We start from the raw sequence: 17738 nt of genomic DNA, 5'->3' as shown, positions 1-17738 counted from the left end.
TTCGGAGGTCTTGATGCTGCAAGATGCTGCAAGAGGCCGAGTGAGTAAAGAAACATCAGCTTACTTTTTACATGATCCATAACGCTCACAGCGACTGAGGGGGATTCGAATAACACAGCTGGAGAATGCCACATATAAAGCATGGTGATCTTTATCCAACTGCAATGAGATGACCCTTCTGTCTTCCTCGTTCTCAGCACTGCACCTATTTTGTGGGGGGTACATTTTGAAGCCGTAAGTTTAGTAAGTAGAAAGGCATATTAACTATAGAAGGCAAATGTGATTTAGTTTCTGCAATCACAGAGAGCTGGGGTGGGGGGTAGGGGTGGGGATGGAGGTCGTAAGGAATAATCGGTGGCAAACCAGGCAAGTAAATAGTTTGGGAAGTCATAATTATGTGATTTATGTACATGGTTGGTTGAATTTCAGACTGGGCAAAGGTGTTTCAAAAATTGCTTTCGTGTTTTGATCATCTAAAGGAAATGCATTTGTGAAGGCCATGCTGGGCTACTGAGAAGGCAAAGGAAAATGTTTAAATGCATTCCTATGCTAGATGTTTTTGGATCTATCTCTCCTGAGTGACCTTTTGCTCCATTTCTCTAGCTATTTCTTGTTTTTATATCCCCCACTCCCACGATCCAAACAATTTTCTCAAGCAGTGATTGGAAGAAAACACCTAAGTAGAACTGTATTCTTTGTGTGCATGAGTTTGTGTGTGTGTATAGAACCAACTGCTAGAATATAGCATCCAGAAATACATCTGCAAGGTAAGAGGGGTGTTGCTAAAATGTTCTCATTTTCCTCAGGTGAAAAACAAAGGCTGGATTATTTTTAGACTCATCAACTGTTCACCCTCCTTGCCCTAGTGGGCTCAGGGAAACAACAAAGCCAGGATTTATTTCAGTGAGGAAAAAAACAAAAAACAAAAAACCAAACCCTAATATGCTAAACCACTGCTAATTTAGAGGGCTGAACGGAAATGACCAGATGAAATCTACACAGGAAATTTTTGAGCACTGCTGAAGACCATTCCCGTAAAATATACCTACTTTGCATGGTTGTAAGCTTCAATCTCTTCCAGTAATACGCTCTCATTCAAAGAGAAAGGACTGATCTTTGCCAAAACTTTCAGAACCACGCCAGCTTCAGAGCCAACAAAGATGACTGTGTAATTCTGGTAGGGTCCGGCAGAACGGTCCACGGCGATGGCCGTCAGTCTGTACCTACCGGAGGAGGCATGACAAGTCAGGGGAGGAGAGCGACAGGACAAGAGTACGAATATTGGGAGGGGGCCACTGCTTCCCGCACCATCTAACCTTACCTGACCCGAGTCTTTGTGAACCAGGGCTCATCAGCAATGGGTGGGACAGCAGAGTCCATCAGGGGGTGGGATTTGATGAACGACAGGGTTTCATCAGGGAAGTCAATGGAGGTTTTATAAGCTTCAGCAAGGCCATGTTTTGCACAACAGCCAGGCCTGAAAGCATAACAGAAACTGCTTGTTTTGTTTTTTTCTTAACACATTCGTATCTAAGTAATAAATAAGTGCACGTTCTGAAAGAAGAGGTCAAGCGCAAAACCAAAGGGGCAATGCCATTTCCCTGAATTCGATGGGTTTTCCACATTCACGCTCACGGGGTTGCAGGTTACAGGGTTACGTTTACTGGCTTTTTGCCACAGATGCTGTGGGTGGACGCTTCTCTGGCATGGGGGCTGGCCCAGCTGCTCTCTGAGGATGGCTGCTTCCAATGATCAAAGGGTTAACGACAACACCCACCGTTATTCTTTACCTTGGCTTTGGTACTTTGTCCTCAGGGACTGCTGTCCAAACCGAATCTGGAGTTTTCTGTTCTTTAAACCGTCCTTTGAATACTTTTTCAATGTCATCCATGCTAAATGCACAGACTGCAGAACCAGGAATGCTGAAAAAAGGAAAAAACCATCAGGAAGAGGCCAGTGACAATGGACCTGCTCTTGGTTCCAACAAGCAAGCGTCGGACTTGTGAGGGATGGGTGCTCACCTGTTGAGCTGTGTGGTGAACACCCCTACCACAGTGGGGATGCCATTGATTTGGATTAGGTCTGTAATAGCCTGCAGAACATCAAAGTAGAAAAACGAATCTCCGGGGACAGAACAGTTCAGCCGAGCCTTTAGAAACGAAGTCCAGTGTTTCTCTAGGACCCGCTGGGAGCCACCCATGTCGTTTTTACATATGCGGGCCACGCGGGAATATACGGCCTGCCCAAGACACAGAAGATAAGAGCTAAGAGCGTGGAAGGGGAATGGAAACAAAAAAACCCTGCTATTTAAGGGAAAGACATAAAATGCTAAAGATAGGGATACAAGGGTAGTTCAGTGGTAGAATTCTCGCCTGCCATGCTGGAGACCTGGGTTCAATTCCCAGTCCATGCACTTTCCCCTGCCCCGATCCTCCCCTCCCCAAATGCAACAAATAGTGCCACAATAATGGGATACTCACATGGAAGAAGAATAAAATGTGACCACCCCACCATACAGCATACAAAAATAAAGAAAAAGAATGCTAAAGATAAAGCTTGTTCAAAAGAATCTGGTCTGGGTGGGCCATGGTGGCTCAGCTGGCAAGAACGCGCGCCTGCCATGCCAGAGGACCCGGGTTCGATTCCTGGTGCCTGCCCATGTAAAAAAAAAAAAAACAATCTGGTCCCAGCCTTCTCTCCATGAGGAAAAAAGGACCAGTTTCCTGTTCTGCCAAAAAGCTCTACAGAAGTGAGCTATCTTACTGCCTTGCTGAATGAAAACCATTCCTGCACCTTGTGTCCAACTTTGCTTCTCAGAGTGTTAATGAAGTGTGCTGTCCTTAAAATTGACATAGAGGGCCATGGTGGCTCAGCAGGTAAGAGTGCTTGCCTGCCATGCCCAAGGACCCGGGTTTGGTTCCCGGTGCCTGCCCATGTAAAAAAACTGGTTAATCAGTCTAGGTCAATAATATAATAAGAGGATAAAATAAATAATCAATAAAAAAAAATTGACATAGAAAGGGTTGCGATACTTTAAAATTACATAGGCTTTTACTGAAGCACTCAAAACTAAGCAGGTCCCCTACCTGCCATCCTGCTTTTTGACACTGAGAAAGAATAGAGTATCAATGAATTTCTAAAGAGTTAAAGAAGCATCCATAGCTCAAGAGTGACTGCAGAACATTCTGATGTGAGAGAAAAATGAAAGCTTCTCCAGCTCCAAGCCTGCTGTATCCATTCTGACTCCTGTTCAGGCCTTTCCCGGCAGTTACTCTCTGCACTTGGTCCCTGCGTACATTGAATTTACTGCTGGAGAACACGCCAAGAAGGTGCCAATAACTCTACCACACTGGTCTCCATTCCATGCAGTGCCATACAATACAAGTCCAATGTATATACTTGCCTTGCCTAAATTATTATGTTCTACGGCAATTTCTCGAAAGAAGAAATAGACATAGTTTCCATACTCAATGGCATGAAGAAAATGTGGTTCTGAAAGAAAAATGGAAAACAAACTGGTTCCTAAAGGATAATTCAATTAACTTAAGGCCCTAACTGCTAGGCATGACTGACAGATGTCACAGAGTTACATTCGAGCCAGTGAGAACTCTGATATGCCAACGACTTTGAGAAGTCCCATTATGGGTGTGTTCAGGCTTTGGGGACCATAGTCTTTAATGTCAGGTAATGGACTGTAAAAAGGCCTACAGGGAACTGAACTATAGCAAAGGTCTTTGTTTCAACAGATTTATTCATTAACCTATTTAACTAGGGAAGACAACCTCTTATACTGAGAATTGAAAAATCTTGATTGTTAGACTCCACAGAACAAAATGACTCTGCAGATATGGGCAAATTGATTCTCACTGTTGTCTACTTTCAAAGATAGGTAGATGGGAGCAAACGAGGGTTAGTACATGCATTTAGAGCTAGGCAAATTGGCACACAGAGAGCTCTTCCCTTGAGGTTATCCATGAAAAAAAATCCTGGATGAAACTACTCTCCAGCTATGAATACCAATCTCCTCATTCCCCAGCAATGCTCCCATTTAGGGGGCAACACCCAAGAAGCTTGCAATTGTTCTAAATAAACAATATAATATCATGTACAGACTCTCCTGAGGCCTCTAGCTCCTGTTTCACTATTCTTGGCCATCCCACACCACTGCTCTTCAAAGTTACCTTTTATCCATTTGGAATCATATTTTATTGTGCGAAGGGCAGATCCATCGCCCATGCTTCGATAAATAACAGCATCACTGGCCAAGAAGTCAGCCACCGTAGCAGAATACAGCTTCCCATCTGAAACCAAAGTTATAATTTTGGTAAAATAACTGTGATTATCCCATGATCCTCTACAGTGTGTCATACCCTTTGGAGTATTTTCGTTGGTGTTATCGCTGCATATACAAATTAATCTATAGCTGATCTCATAACCGACCTGTGACGGACCCACCCTTGGTATCACCTAATTTTACAAAGGAGGAATCTAGGCACCAAAAAAGTTAAGCATCTTGCCCAGGGTTACCAAGCTGGTTCACAACAGAGTGAAGTGTCAGGATGCTTAAAAAGTACTCTGAAATTACTTCATTTTAAATTCTGTCCTGGAAATCTGGTCCTAGATTTTAGTCTTTGAAACATATCAAGGTGGCTATCCAAGTTAAGAGCTGTATTTTCCTTTAAATTCCTTTTGCATCTTCAGTGTCATTAATCGTTGACATCCACTACACTAAAGGGGCTTACCAGCGAAGAGGGCAACATTGGTTTGTCTGGCATCAAAGGGGCATCTTGCCAGGCCACTAATTTCTTCCCCATCATACTCCAAGGTATTTAACTACAAAAGAAAAATAAATAGCTGGTGTCATAGCTGCGCAATGTACCTGTTTGAAGGCAATACTGCTTTATTTGCATTGAAATTCTATTTGAAAAATTCTCTTTATTCCTCCATTGCATCAGAGAGAAAACAAATAACTGGGTTATAGTAGAAAGGATTCAACTCTAATTGTTTAGCAGTTCAGGAAGGAAACTGGTTATTAAAAAGGCACATCATATAAAATATACTTACCCTGTAGTATCTACACATGGGATTAAATGCATTGGTACCACAAACAAAAACCATCTCATCATTTCTTGGGACAAATACTTTAATGAAGTTGTGGCATTCATCCTAAAAAAGTAATAATTACATTAACATTAGCCATCTCGTAGAGGACTCTCGGATGAAGACCAGAAAAAAGATGAAATCTGGCAGGCACTTGTCTAACTTACTTTATGTTTTCCTTTCATGGCACAGTTTTCTCGATCTTGTTGTCTTGACCGCCATGTCAGTTTCTGTATTAATCGAACAAACCCAGAGTCCAATTTTAAACTGCGACGGTTTTGGAGGGGAAGGGGACATTATTTATGTTTTGAGGGAATACAGATAAATTTGCCAACTAGAGTTACTCACCTTGCTTGGTATCACTTCTGTTTTGGGGATTTCATTTAAATTTACTGTATAAACTTGATCCCTGTTGGAATAAAGCATAAGCCATATCATGTGAATGCATAAAAATGTTAAGCTGCTTCCTACTTTCTTTTTACAGATCTGCCTTTATTATGTTTTGGGAACTTCTGGATTTTCTCTGTTTCGATGAAAGGCAATAAAGGACACTTTTCCATTTGTGAGCTGTTTTTATATATCAGTAAATATATATATATTTATATAACTATATATATATTTATATAACTATATAACCATACAGTTAGGGAGCAAAGAAAGCTCTGCACTCCAAGAATGGTTCAAGCTGCTACTTGGTATTAGCATAGATATACCTACAATATTTACTTGAATAATTCTACATTTAAAAAGAATAAAGAGAGATTTTTCTCCTTGCTATTTTAGGGAAAAAAATGGTGTATGATTTCTTGATGGTAGTAATAAAATAGTACCACTGAAGGCTTTAGCCCTGTATTTTATTCCTGGTACACAACACTGACACTTCTCCTTGAATATTTTTGGCTACTTGCAATATTTGATCACAATCACATATTAGTTTTCCATGAACTAGATACATTAATGCAAGCACCACAAGAGAAAAGCATTTTAATCTAATAAACCAACGAGAGGAAAATTACCTGCCAGCAATATAAAGTGTGTCTCGAATTTTCAACATCAGCTGAAAGTCCAGCCTGTGCTGCGATTCATTGCCCGAAGGGCGTCCTTTAAAAACTGGATATTGCCTTGAATCTGCAAGTAAAAATGGGCTAAACCATCAGTCAGGATTATGGAGCTGAAGGGTCAATGTACGGCATTGATTAGCTGTATATACTAGTTGTAGGAGGGTTTTAACTAAATTCCTCTCCTAGGGAATTGAATATAAAGGAATAAAAGGCAGTGAATATTAGCAAGCAGTCTCTTCCCTTTTAACTGAAAATACATAGCCTACATATGAGTTGCTTTAGAAAAGCACCCAACAGAACTGTCCCATTTTCTCCAAACACATGATGTATAAATTAATGTGCAAACTGTTTTTAAGACACCTACAAATCTCTTTCTCTCCCTTTCTTTTACTCTTGCTCAGAAAATCAAAACCAAAGGAGATTCCCTCTTGGAAAGGGGCAGCATCCTTTGTATTACTCACAGTGATAGTCAACAGTATTAAGGGGCTCATCATCTTCAGGAAAGCTGACCGCCCTCAACTGGGAAACCATCAGGAGCAGCATGTAGACACAAAGCAGGCAGAACCTCATGGTGGGCCAAGATGAAGTCAGAGTAGCCCCTCCTAAGAATCTCAGTTAGCTACCTGGAAAACAGAGAGTTTGGGAAGACCCTCTGCTGTGATAAAACTGTTTTCTCATTTACAGTCAGCTCAGTATGCACCACCAGCTCCCTCTAAATCCACACTCCCACCAGGAACTCTGGCAGTAGGAGATGAGATATCTCAGAAAACATAGGCAAAAGATGGCAGTGCACCAGGCTTGATCAAAACATCTGGTGAGCATATTGAATTTTTAGGTAAATCTGCAAGTGTTTTCTAAGGTAACTATGTATGCCGTCACAGCACAGTCACCAGAACCACGTGCTGGCTGCTGACTTGGCCAGATGATGGGTAAAGTTGGGATTAGAATTTTAATTAAGGACCAATCTTTTTCCCTTCCCCCAGTCCTGAAATGCACCCGGCACAGCTAGTCCCTGCTACCCTTCTCACAAAACTGCCAAGCTGCAGACCAAGTATCCAGAGAGCTAATGACCCTTGTCACCCCAATCAGCTTTTTACTTGAGGTGTTGCCATATTCACAGCAAAATCCCAGCCTTAGTACTAAATTCTTAGTAGAGTAGTTCCTTAAGCTTTGTAATACCAACATGGAAGCAATGATATGAATGATACTGAATCAGGGTGAAAGGGAATCAAAAGAAGTAAAATGATTTCATGATGACGGCAAAGCAAGGCAGGGATGAAACAGCACAGCTGACACCAGGCCACTGGGGAAGTCTAAATTTTTCATAAAACCATTTGGAAACAAACCAATACACTAAGTAGGCAGGTCTTCTTAGTTTTATTGAACTATAAGGGGCCTTAGGGATCATCTAGTCCAAACCCCTCATTTTTCAGACAGAAAACTCAGGTCCAGAAAAATGATGGGACTGGCTAAATTTCATGGTGCTTGTTAGGACAAGATTGGAGTCCAGACTCATATCACCTGAATTCCTTGTGTCCAGGCTCTTTTTCATCAAATTAGATGGAGAAATTAAATGACTTTTTTTTTCTTCAAAACATGGTTTTCCCAAAAATTTGTTTTTGGAAACATTACTTTTATTGATGTGATGGTTTCACAGGTATGAAAAGTTAAATCTTTATCAAATTGCACATATATATATATATATATATAGGCAGTTTATTGTATGTCAATTATTCTTCAATAAAGCTATACAAACATAAAGAACACAACATTACTTATACAATAATGGCCTAAATTATTTTTAAGATCTTTATATGTTATTAATTTATTTAAAAAACGAATTAGGGCACTGCTGAGCCAAAGGGAAGGATGTCTGTGAAACTGTAAGGGTTCCAAACTCAACCAGGTGCTTACTGTGCTTCTTTTTCTATTTAATGCCCAACATACAGGAATATACACTTGCAGTCTATGCAATGCACTTAATGCTTCTCTTTGTAACTAAAGGTGAAGCCAAGTACATGTAAATTTTAGAGTACTAGTTTTGCAAGGAGATAATCTTGCAATAAGATTTTTCTTAAGAGATGATTAATCTAATAGTAAGTCAATATGCAATGGCCTAGAAAGTAGGATCTGAGGCAGATATGTTTTACTCAAGTTGAAAGAAGGCAGACTTTAGAGTCAGTCTGACTTGAGCTTGGATTGCTCTCTACCACTTACCATCTGAAGGGCCTGGGAGAGGTCTCTGGGCATTAGTTTCTTTATTTGTAATATGTACATAATACCACCTTTCCTGGAGGCTGAAGAACTGAATTCTTGGCACATAGCAGACTATGAACAAAGTTAGTCTTCCTCACCCATTTCCTACTACAGAAGTCTGGGTATGACCCATTTGACTTTAAGAGTCTTGAGTAGGATCTAAGAATAAGAACTGCTAGGATAAGTGTGTTTGGTCAATTAAAAAAAAATAGATGGTTATTTTGATATAATCCGATACTATATTTGGAATAATTTTTCAATTTGAGCCTATTTACCAAATCTTGAAAATAAGGTGAAACAATCATCAATAATCCTGCCATTTTAACCCAACAACCATGATGATTTTGTTCCAGTATTTTTGCCACATGTATATGTTTTAAATCGTTGTCACAGAGGACCACTTCTCCTCAGACCACATCATTTCATCTTCTTTTTTCACTTATATTGCCATTTATAAGGATCCCAGAAAGCTGAAACAGTATAAAAGCATTAAATGCTGCCCTAAGAACTAAATTTTGCTCCGACACCAACTTCTAGATGGAAAGTCACTGGATCTTCTTGCTGGGTATTAGTAAAAAATCAGACAAGTCCATCAATCTTAAAGAAATGTAGAAATATCTGAGTGGAACACAGGGACAAGATAGTTCTGGGAATCACTCTTTACCGAGGACAGGTAACTGAATGGTTTGCAACACGCAGGCAAAGACTTGATGCCTTAGAGAGTGACTGGGAGGGGCTTTCACAGGGAAGGGTGTCTCTCACAGCTGTAACCCTGGCATCGAGGCTGAGGATGGAATCACTGCTGACTCACTGGCAAGCACCAAGCTGCCAGCTGAGCGATCATTTCCTGTAACACATTCACCTGACATGACACTGCAGAAAACAACTTCTCCCTCCACCTCTACCCCCACCAATGTAACTGTCCAAAAATAAAGTTCCATCACTAGCTACTTCCTGTTGCTGCACAAGGTTTACTAAATTAAAAAAAAAACACACACAACTTCTTTCAGACTTGCATAGAAATCACAAACGTTATGTTTAATGTTATACATATCAGGAATGAGGCTGGGAGGGGGAAGGAAGAATCTGGAAATATCTGAGGGTAATGTAGCAGGATGGAGATTTATTCATGTAGTTCCTTTGAACTACTTGGCTCTTACCCTCTTTAAGGAAGTATCTCAGAATTCCACAGCTCAGTTACATAATGAAACTAGTTATGTTGAATGAGGATAAGCCAGAAGGCAGGACAACACATTAATAAAGAATGTGGATCCTGGAATTAGGAAAATATTGGTCCAAACTTGCTTGTGCCATTTACTTTATAGCTCTGTGACCTTGTTAAAGTTGATTTTAACCCATTTAAATCTTAGTTTCTACAACTGTAAAATGGGAATAATTATCATTACTAACCCATAAACTCTTATGATGATTAAATGAAATTCTATAATTCTGTACAATATCTGGTACATAGTGAATCTCTAGTAAATTGAAATGATATTATCATCACTGTTATCATTACATCATAGGAAAAATACTCAAAGAAGTAATGTTAACTCTTTTACCTTGTACAACTAACTGCAAAACTGTTCATATATGGCATCATAACAATGATAGATAGGGTGTAAACAAACCAATGCAAGCCTTCATATATCCTGAAGTTCTACCTAGTATTTTTAGAGGACAAGGTAAAGTTTCATAGAAGGGATGCCTCTAGGGTGAGGAGGAAATACTTTTCCACATTTAAATTTACAGTAAAGAGTATACCTATATGAAGTTATTTCTTTAAGGCAGAGAAGAGGGATAAATAAATAAGTTTATTTTGTCAATTTTTGTATAAGGCATAATCTTCTCCCATAGATGCTTGATGTTAAAGCCTAAATATAATTTTAAAAAGCTGTTAAAAAGCAGATCAGTAATTGCCACTCAAGCCAGGCCTTGAGTGTCAAGATCCTAGAGAAAAGAGTGGTACAAAGAAAGAAGTCCACTCTCAGCACTTGATTTTCCCTTTACACATTTTGCTAATTTTTTATGCTATGTGAAAATGAGAATGCAGCTATAAAGAAAAGCCATGTTTTTAGCAGTCTTATGTTTAGGACTCAACAAGCAGCAAAGAGTCTCAGTAAATATCCAAAGACTCTCATTTGGACCTCTAAAAGGCTATTCACTAGAAAAGGAGGCAAACATGAGATAAACAAAACCTTACAAAGACTCAACCTGGACTCCTAAGTTCAGTCCTTATGGGATAGATGTAATATTCTTTGCTTGCTAGAAAAGGTGAATCCTCTCTAGGGGAAATGAACATTATCCAGAGATACTACAGCAGATTACATACAATCCCCAACACGCAGAGAAATCATTAGATGTTCTAAGGAATAAGACCAAGAGAACAAAAAACAGGCAATAGAAATAGACTCATAGGTGATCCAGATATTAGAGTTACAAGATATATATCTTTAAATTAACTGTTTATTTTGTCCAAAAAATAAAGATAAGATGGAGAATTTCACAGAGAATGAAAATAAAAAACAAACACATAAACAAAGCAACATATGAAAAATACAGTAACTAAAGGTTCTTAACAGGTGTATTTAGTAGCATATTGAAGACACCTGAAGAGAAGACTAGTGAACTGGAATATGGGCTTACAGAAATGACCAGACTGAAAAATAGATAGCAAAAAGTTTGGAAAATACAGAAAAGAGAGGAAGGGACACATAGTAGCTGGTCAAAAGAATTAATATGTGAAATCAGAGGTCATGAGAGTGAAGAAAGAGAGTGAAATTGATAAAAGCAATGTTTGAGAAGTTAATAGCCCAATACTTTTTTTAATAATTGATAAAAGAACATAAGTCACATATTCAAGAAGTTCTAAGTACTTAACTTCTAAATAAAAAGAAAAGGCGTTTAGACACATCAAAATCTAATAGAAGAAAACAAAAGCAAATTAAAATAATGCTAAAAGCATGAAGAAAGACAGTCTTCAAAGGTGCAATAAGACTAATAATTTACTTATCAACAGAAACAATGGAAGTCAGAAGACCACAAAATGACAATTTTTAAACATTGAAAGAAAATAAATGACTAGCCTAGAATTCATAGCCAGTGAAAATATTCTCCAAAAGTGAAAGCAAAATGAAGACATTTTTGACAAACACTGACAGATTTGTTGTTAGCAGACCCAAAGTAAAAGAAATACTGAAAGGAAATTCTTTGGGCGGGAGAATCTATGTGGGAAGGTTATAGAATAGTGTCCAAATTTGAAATTAATAAATAACAGACAGAAAAACTCATACATATTATCTCCCTGAAAGTTATATTGGTTCAATGGAAATTAGAATACAGACTAGAGCAGACCTAGTTTATCCCCAGCTCAAAGAACCAGAATGATACCATCTTAATATTATAATGGCTTTCTTCTTTCTGGAGATGCCACTTCTCAAGGAGGAGCTGTTTAGAGTCTCATACTCCATCTACCTCAAATCTGAAAGTGCAGATGTTTCCTCCTAGCCCACCAGTGACTCTTCCAGATCTTGGACCCCCATGCTTTTATAAATAATAAATAAATAAATATCCATGCTTATTTGAAGTTCTGCTCCTCCTCCTCTCTTTTATATATTGACTTTCCAGTCACTTTCTCTAGCCTCTCAAAGACTTAAGCAGCTCCAGCCCATCATCTCACCACGGGTCTTGTCATTAGCCATTAACTTCTTCACCTCAAAAAGTCAGGTGCCATGTGCTCTGATCAGATTCTTCTGTCCTTCCAGCTTGCTTGACCGACCACCTTAACCATGACTGGTCTTCATTCTTATCAGCACCTTCAGTCCACTATTTGCTTTCTTTTCTTCTAATTCATGAGCCTTCCCCATTATTGACATACATCACTGATCTTCGACATAAAAGTAAATCATTTAAATATATTCCCTATGAGGCAGACTCCCTTGTCCTTTGTCTCCTTTTCAGGCTTTCTGGCAAAGTCCTTCCTTTGGATGAACCCAGCCATTCCCCGTCAGCACTTGCCCCAGAGCAGCTGTGCACTAATGATGACAACCAGACTCACAGCAATTTGGTACTAATGTAACAGAATTCTTTATCACCAACTACAAATAGCGCTATAAGACTCCATAGCAATCCTATATTCTGTGTTCAGTTTGTTTGCACACTCCTCAAATCAATGTTTAAACCTTTCCCACCCTCTTAAAGCCTGCTTGATCTGCAGGCTTGATCTGCTTTTCCTCTACACTTTAATCCATTCTTTCTTTTTACCCTATAGTTCATTGTCTTTGCTACTTCAGATACAAAATAAAAGCCATATACCAGGAACTTTCTCAATGCCCCTTCATTCCCATAACTAAGTCCATCAATTTACCTACAATTTCATCCAATTTTTCTTCTTTCTTTCCTGGAGGAGTTCACTCAACCCAAATCTTCTCCATGTGCTTTAAATCCAATCACTTGGTCTTTTTGTCAGCTAAATACTGGCCATGATTATTTAAATTTGCTTGAGCAGATTTAAGCAAATTTCTAATTTAAAAAAGTAAGAAGCTCCCATGACCTCACCTCTTCCTCTAGCCATCACCTATCATTTTACTTCCATTAAAAGACATTGAAGAAAATTAAAAAAAAAATTATTAGTCTCCATTTCTTTACCTCCCACTCATTCGCCAACATACTCTGTTCTTGCTCCTGTCTCTATCATGCCTCTCAGTAAAGACACTGATTCCCAAGTAACTAAATGCAAAAGCCATTTTCTAGTTCTCATTTTATTTGATTGCTTAGTAGCTTTAGACATTTAAGTGTTCACAGCTTTTTAAAACCTGTCTTTTCTTGCCTTGCCTTATACAACATTATTCTAACTTTTGACCTACTTCTCTGTCTGCCTTTTGTTTGTCTCCTATTCATTTTCACACTTCCACAATAATTATCTCTTCAGATTATAAACCTGGTCATGTAATCTCAAAATCATTCTGTAACTTCCTGTCACTTTGGGAAAAAATCCACATCCTTAATGTGGCCTTAAAGCTTCTCATGTTCCAAGTCCTGTCTCTGCAGTCTCATTTTGAGTCTTTCTTTCCCTGTATTTGTGCTTTCATTACCTTGGCACTGTTTCTGATCCTGGGGATGTGCCATGCAACCTACTACAACCAAGCATTTGGTCCTGATTTCTCTCCCGATGGCCCTCAGTGACTCTCAACCTTGACCTAGTCAGGTTCTCCTAATTTTGAGGAAGCCTCTCCTCAGTTCTTCATGATAAGTATGCCTCACATTTAGTTGTCAATACTTGAGACAATGATGAATAAGCTGTGAATGAACAACTGCCAGTCCTGATGAATCTCTCAAGGCATGATCAGCATTTTGGACTCTAGTCTAATTTAGATTTATATAATACTGCTAAACAAACAAACAACAAAACAACAGAGGGAAGCAGCCCCAGGAAGATGGGAACCCTGGGTTCTATTCTCAAAGAGTTGTGAACTAAAGGAGAGAAGAGGGGGTGGAACCAGAACAGCAACATAGGAGGCACAGTTCACCTTGCAGCTTATGAAATTCCAGGAGGCACTATTCTCATTGTAGTCTATGAGAACGAAGGCCCCTGAGTTATAGGTGCGACCACCTGACAAGGAAGCAACAAGGAAGCAATGGATAGATTGAATGAGGACAAAGAAAAGTAAGTTGATGGCTACCCCTTGGAGCCAGATATTGGTTTAAGCTTATGTAACATTTATGCGTCTAAGTTCTAGTTGGTGTGCTCTGTGAAAGGCGGAGGATTCTAATCAGTGATCGTCATCATATTTAATCTGAATGGTATGACAATTTGGCCGACAGTATAACCTTTGGAGTATGAGAAGCAACATAAAGTGAATTGGGAGCCTTCTTTTAAGCTTTCAAGAGCAGGCGAGAAGAAAGGAGAATGAACCATGCACATAAGTTTCAGAGATCACTAGGCAGAGTTGGGGCAGCGTGGTCTGGGCTGTTCTGAGCAGTGCAGGCAGGCACTTCCTCCTGGGCTCACCCAGTCACTTTTGACTGATGGGGTCTCTTGGGGAAACCAGCTCTTTCCATTTAAGGCATTTCTACTGTTGCTTCCCCTCCATGCTCTTTTGTATACAGGTTATGGCAAGGGATATTTGAGGACTATGTGACTTGTATGAACAAATATATCCTCTCCTACTGTGGGCTGCGGAGAAGCAGCTGAAAGGACCCTGGCTCTGAAACCCTTCCTCCTTTGGGTGCCTAGGTGAGAAGATGCATTCTAGCTCAGTTATATAATTGGCAATTTATAATTAACCACCAGAAATACCACCCATGTTATGTTGAGGAAATGACAAAGCAGCTCTTTGACTCACCCTCTCTCTACAGAGCTGAAGCCCTGCTGACACATCAGGGTCTGGTAAGATATACATTCTGAAAGAGCAGGAAAGGGCCACTCTGGAAGACCAGGGGCTCAGTCCCATGAAGAACATGGCAGGGATTCTTCTCCCTGACACTGGCAGCAGCAGAAGAGACGAGGAGTTCTGGTTATACTTGCTGTGTGGCCAGAGATAAGTCACCACTTCTTCGGCCTAAATTTCTTCTCATAATAAAATAGAGTGGTATAAATTGGAAGTGTAAGCACCCTTTTCCTTCTCATAGCCCATGACCTCCTTTTGAGTGTTGGAGGAAAGAGTCCCACTTCCCCAAACTATTCAGATAAATGTCCTTCATCTCCACTGCTCCACAGGTTCTTGCCCCTTAACGTACAAACATCTCAAGTCCCTCCCATCATAAACAAATAATATTTCCCCTGATACTGTTATACTCTGTTATCTCCCTCTTTCTTATACCCTTCTCTGTCCAAACTTCTCTGAAGAGAATTCTGAGCCGATTGTCTCCGTTTTCTCACTTTTCATTACATTTTAACACACTTCAGTCTTTAACCTAGCTTCAACTCCTGCTTATCAACCACCAAACTGCCAAATCCAATACAATCCTCACTTTCAATCTTCATTTCTTTGCAGCATTAGGACATGTTGGTCATTCAGTCAGATCTTGAAACTCCCCCTATGGCCTTCATTGTTATCTGCCCACAGCTGTAACTATTCCTTTCAGCTACCTTCCCAAATTCCTTCTCCTTAGATGCAGTTCTTCCTGGTTAAATTCTGGGTCTTTGGCAAGTCACCTACATTACGCCTACATTCTTCACTACCACAGCTATTACTATCACTGATGAATCCCAATTCCACATCTCTAGCATGGACCACATTCCCTGCTCCAGGTCCATCTGTCCAATTCTCTGCTAGATATTTGGACCTCAATAAAATATGGGCAATTTAAATTCAGATGGTCTAAAACTGAACTTAAGATAATTTACCTTGGCTTTTTCTTGTTCTCCTAAATTCCTTACAGAGCACAGGCTGTCAGCTTAGAGTACCTGTGTTCCAATCCGTGAGTCAACACTTAGAAGTCAGGTGTAACCTTTCAAAGTCTCAAGTTTTCCCACCTATAATAAGGATAATAATATTACCAATACTATAATGATTCAATGAAATAATCTATGTAAAGCACATAACCAAAACCATTGCACACGGTAAGAATCTAACGATTACAACTATTATTGTTAGTGCTATTTATAGTTTTAATACTTAGTCACTTGAGCCTTAAACCTGTGAGTCATCCTAAATGTCTTCCCCTCTTTCATCTTCTTTCTAATTGGTTGGTATATCCTATTGATTTTATCTTTTTATGGTTCTAGAATCCACTCAATTGGTTTCTGCTCTCTTAGACCTTCTGTCCATTCTTGATAAAGCCACCAGGATATTTCCAAAACACAGTATCATTTTACATCCCTGCTTAAAAATCATTTAGTGGTTTCCAATGGCCTATATGATAAAGTCCAAACACATTTTCAAGATTTATAACGTTTTTCCCAATCTGATTCTTGCCAGCGTCTCCCATGTCACCTACTGCTATTGCACAATCTTGATCCCAAGGTGGTGTCTTCTTCACACAATGTTCTCATCCTCTAAGATGCCCTTCCTGGAAAATGCTTACCCACTAGCTCAAAACTTCCTTGACTATCTCCCCTTTTATCACACCTTTTCTCACTCATATCCCTCTCCTCTAGCCACGCTGCTTCCCTCAGGATGGCTCATCATACTACGATACAATGTAAATGCTTCTGCTGCAGGACTTATCCTTCAGAGCGATGTTATTTATTTGCATGATATCCCTAGTTGTGGGAGCAACTACAACTTATCATACTCTTTATCTCCAGCCTAGGCACAAGGCCTGGCCTCTAGGAGGTCCTCAGTAAATATTTAATGGGTGGATGAAGAGATAATAAATGATGGTGGTAATCTCTTTATGTATGCTTGACAAGACTTAGCTGTGGCACACGTACCATGTCAAAATGAACACTTCTTTTCCCTTTCCCCAAACACCTAGAGTCTTGGGTCTACCATTGCTCTCCCACAATTTTGACACACAATCTTCATTACCCCCAAATCCTTCAGCAGCTCCAGGTGCTGCAAAACCAGAAGGTTCTTTATAAATGGCAACAGATGCCTTGTTTCACACCTACCCATCATTAGCAAACAGCTCTTTGATCCACCAGGGATGAGCAAAAGGAGCCAAAGAAGTAACTGACTTTTGTTACCCCCAACTGAAATCCCTGCTTATTTCAAAAGGGAATAATAGGGGAAAAAAGCAGTCTTTCCTGAGATTAGAGAGTCAGGCTTGGTCGAAAAAGAGAGGGACTTGACCTCCCACCTCACAACAAACAAAAATAAAATAAAAGAGAGAGATTCTTCAGTTGAAAAGAAATTCTTTTCTTTGGCTCATAGCTTTCTTTCCAGTTATAAAGCAAGTGGTGCTAGAGCATAACATAAGCCCCAAATCAGTAGCAATATATTTACACGTTCTTTTCATGGGGCTACATTCGGATAAAAGAGAAAAGAAAGAAAGGTGGCAGTAGACACTGTGGAAAGGAGAAAAGGGCAGGCTGGGGTTTGCAGAATCCTGTTGTTTCCTTTAATGACTTGTTTTTATAGCCAATGCCTTCCTAAAACTTGGTTCAATTTTGTTTGTTTTGATTATATTTCTTAAGTTCATGAGGAAAGCTGGCTATTTAAAGGGATTTTCTGACAATTAAAGCAACTTTTTTGCAAGATTTTCACTTTAAGTCTGTATTTTCTTAAAGCAAACCATACCATTTTCCATATATCTGAATTGTAAAGGCTCCTTTTAAATATTAATAATCAAAAAAGAAATTAAGACTGAGTTTAAAAGAAATTGAGCAGGAAGAGACAGAAAGCAGGATCTGAGTTGTCTCTGCCAAAGTCTAAG

At 39.5% G+C, this 17738-nt stretch overlaps 1 protein-coding gene across 12 annotated transcripts in view; it reads right to left on the bottom strand.

Moving 5' to 3' along the window:
• Positions 1 to 17738, bottom strand: part of SEMA6D (semaphorin 6D) — a 52906-nt gene that overhangs the window by 8177 nt on the left and 26991 nt on the right. For 11 of the 12 annotated variants that reach the window (XM_077127780.1, XM_077127779.1, XM_077127782.1 and 8 more), the window contains 13 exons: positions 6623 to 6784; positions 6117 to 6228; positions 5449 to 5509; positions 5268 to 5330; positions 5065 to 5166; positions 4743 to 4833; positions 4182 to 4301; positions 3404 to 3492; positions 2022 to 2239; positions 1791 to 1922; positions 1322 to 1477; positions 1050 to 1223; positions 65 to 205 (listed from right to left, as the gene is read on the bottom strand). In XM_077127780.1, the coding sequence (XP_076983895.1) occupies positions 65 to 205; positions 1050 to 1223; positions 1322 to 1477; positions 1791 to 1922; positions 2022 to 2239; positions 3404 to 3492; positions 4182 to 4301; positions 4743 to 4833; positions 5065 to 5166; positions 5268 to 5330; positions 5449 to 5509; positions 6117 to 6228; positions 6623 to 6731 (1568 nt within the window). In that variant the 5' untranslated portion in view covers positions 6732 to 6784. Of the gene's footprint in view, positions 1 to 64; positions 206 to 1045; positions 1224 to 1321; positions 1478 to 1790; positions 1923 to 2021; positions 2240 to 3403; positions 3493 to 4181; positions 4302 to 4742; positions 4834 to 5064; positions 5167 to 5267; positions 5331 to 5448; positions 5510 to 6116; positions 6229 to 6622; positions 6785 to 17738 lie in introns of those variants that run through there. The other variant, XM_077127790.1, reaches the window with a different exon arrangement.

This window comes from Tamandua tetradactyla, chromosome 14 (assembly GCF_023851605.1).
Source record: "Tamandua tetradactyla isolate mTamTet1 chromosome 14, mTamTet1.pri, whole genome shotgun sequence".
Lineage (NCBI taxonomy): Eukaryota > Metazoa > Chordata > Mammalia > Pilosa > Myrmecophagidae > Tamandua > Tamandua tetradactyla.
The sequence above is the reverse complement of the archived record's forward strand: the minus strand, read 5'-3'. Positions and strand labels throughout refer to the sequence as shown.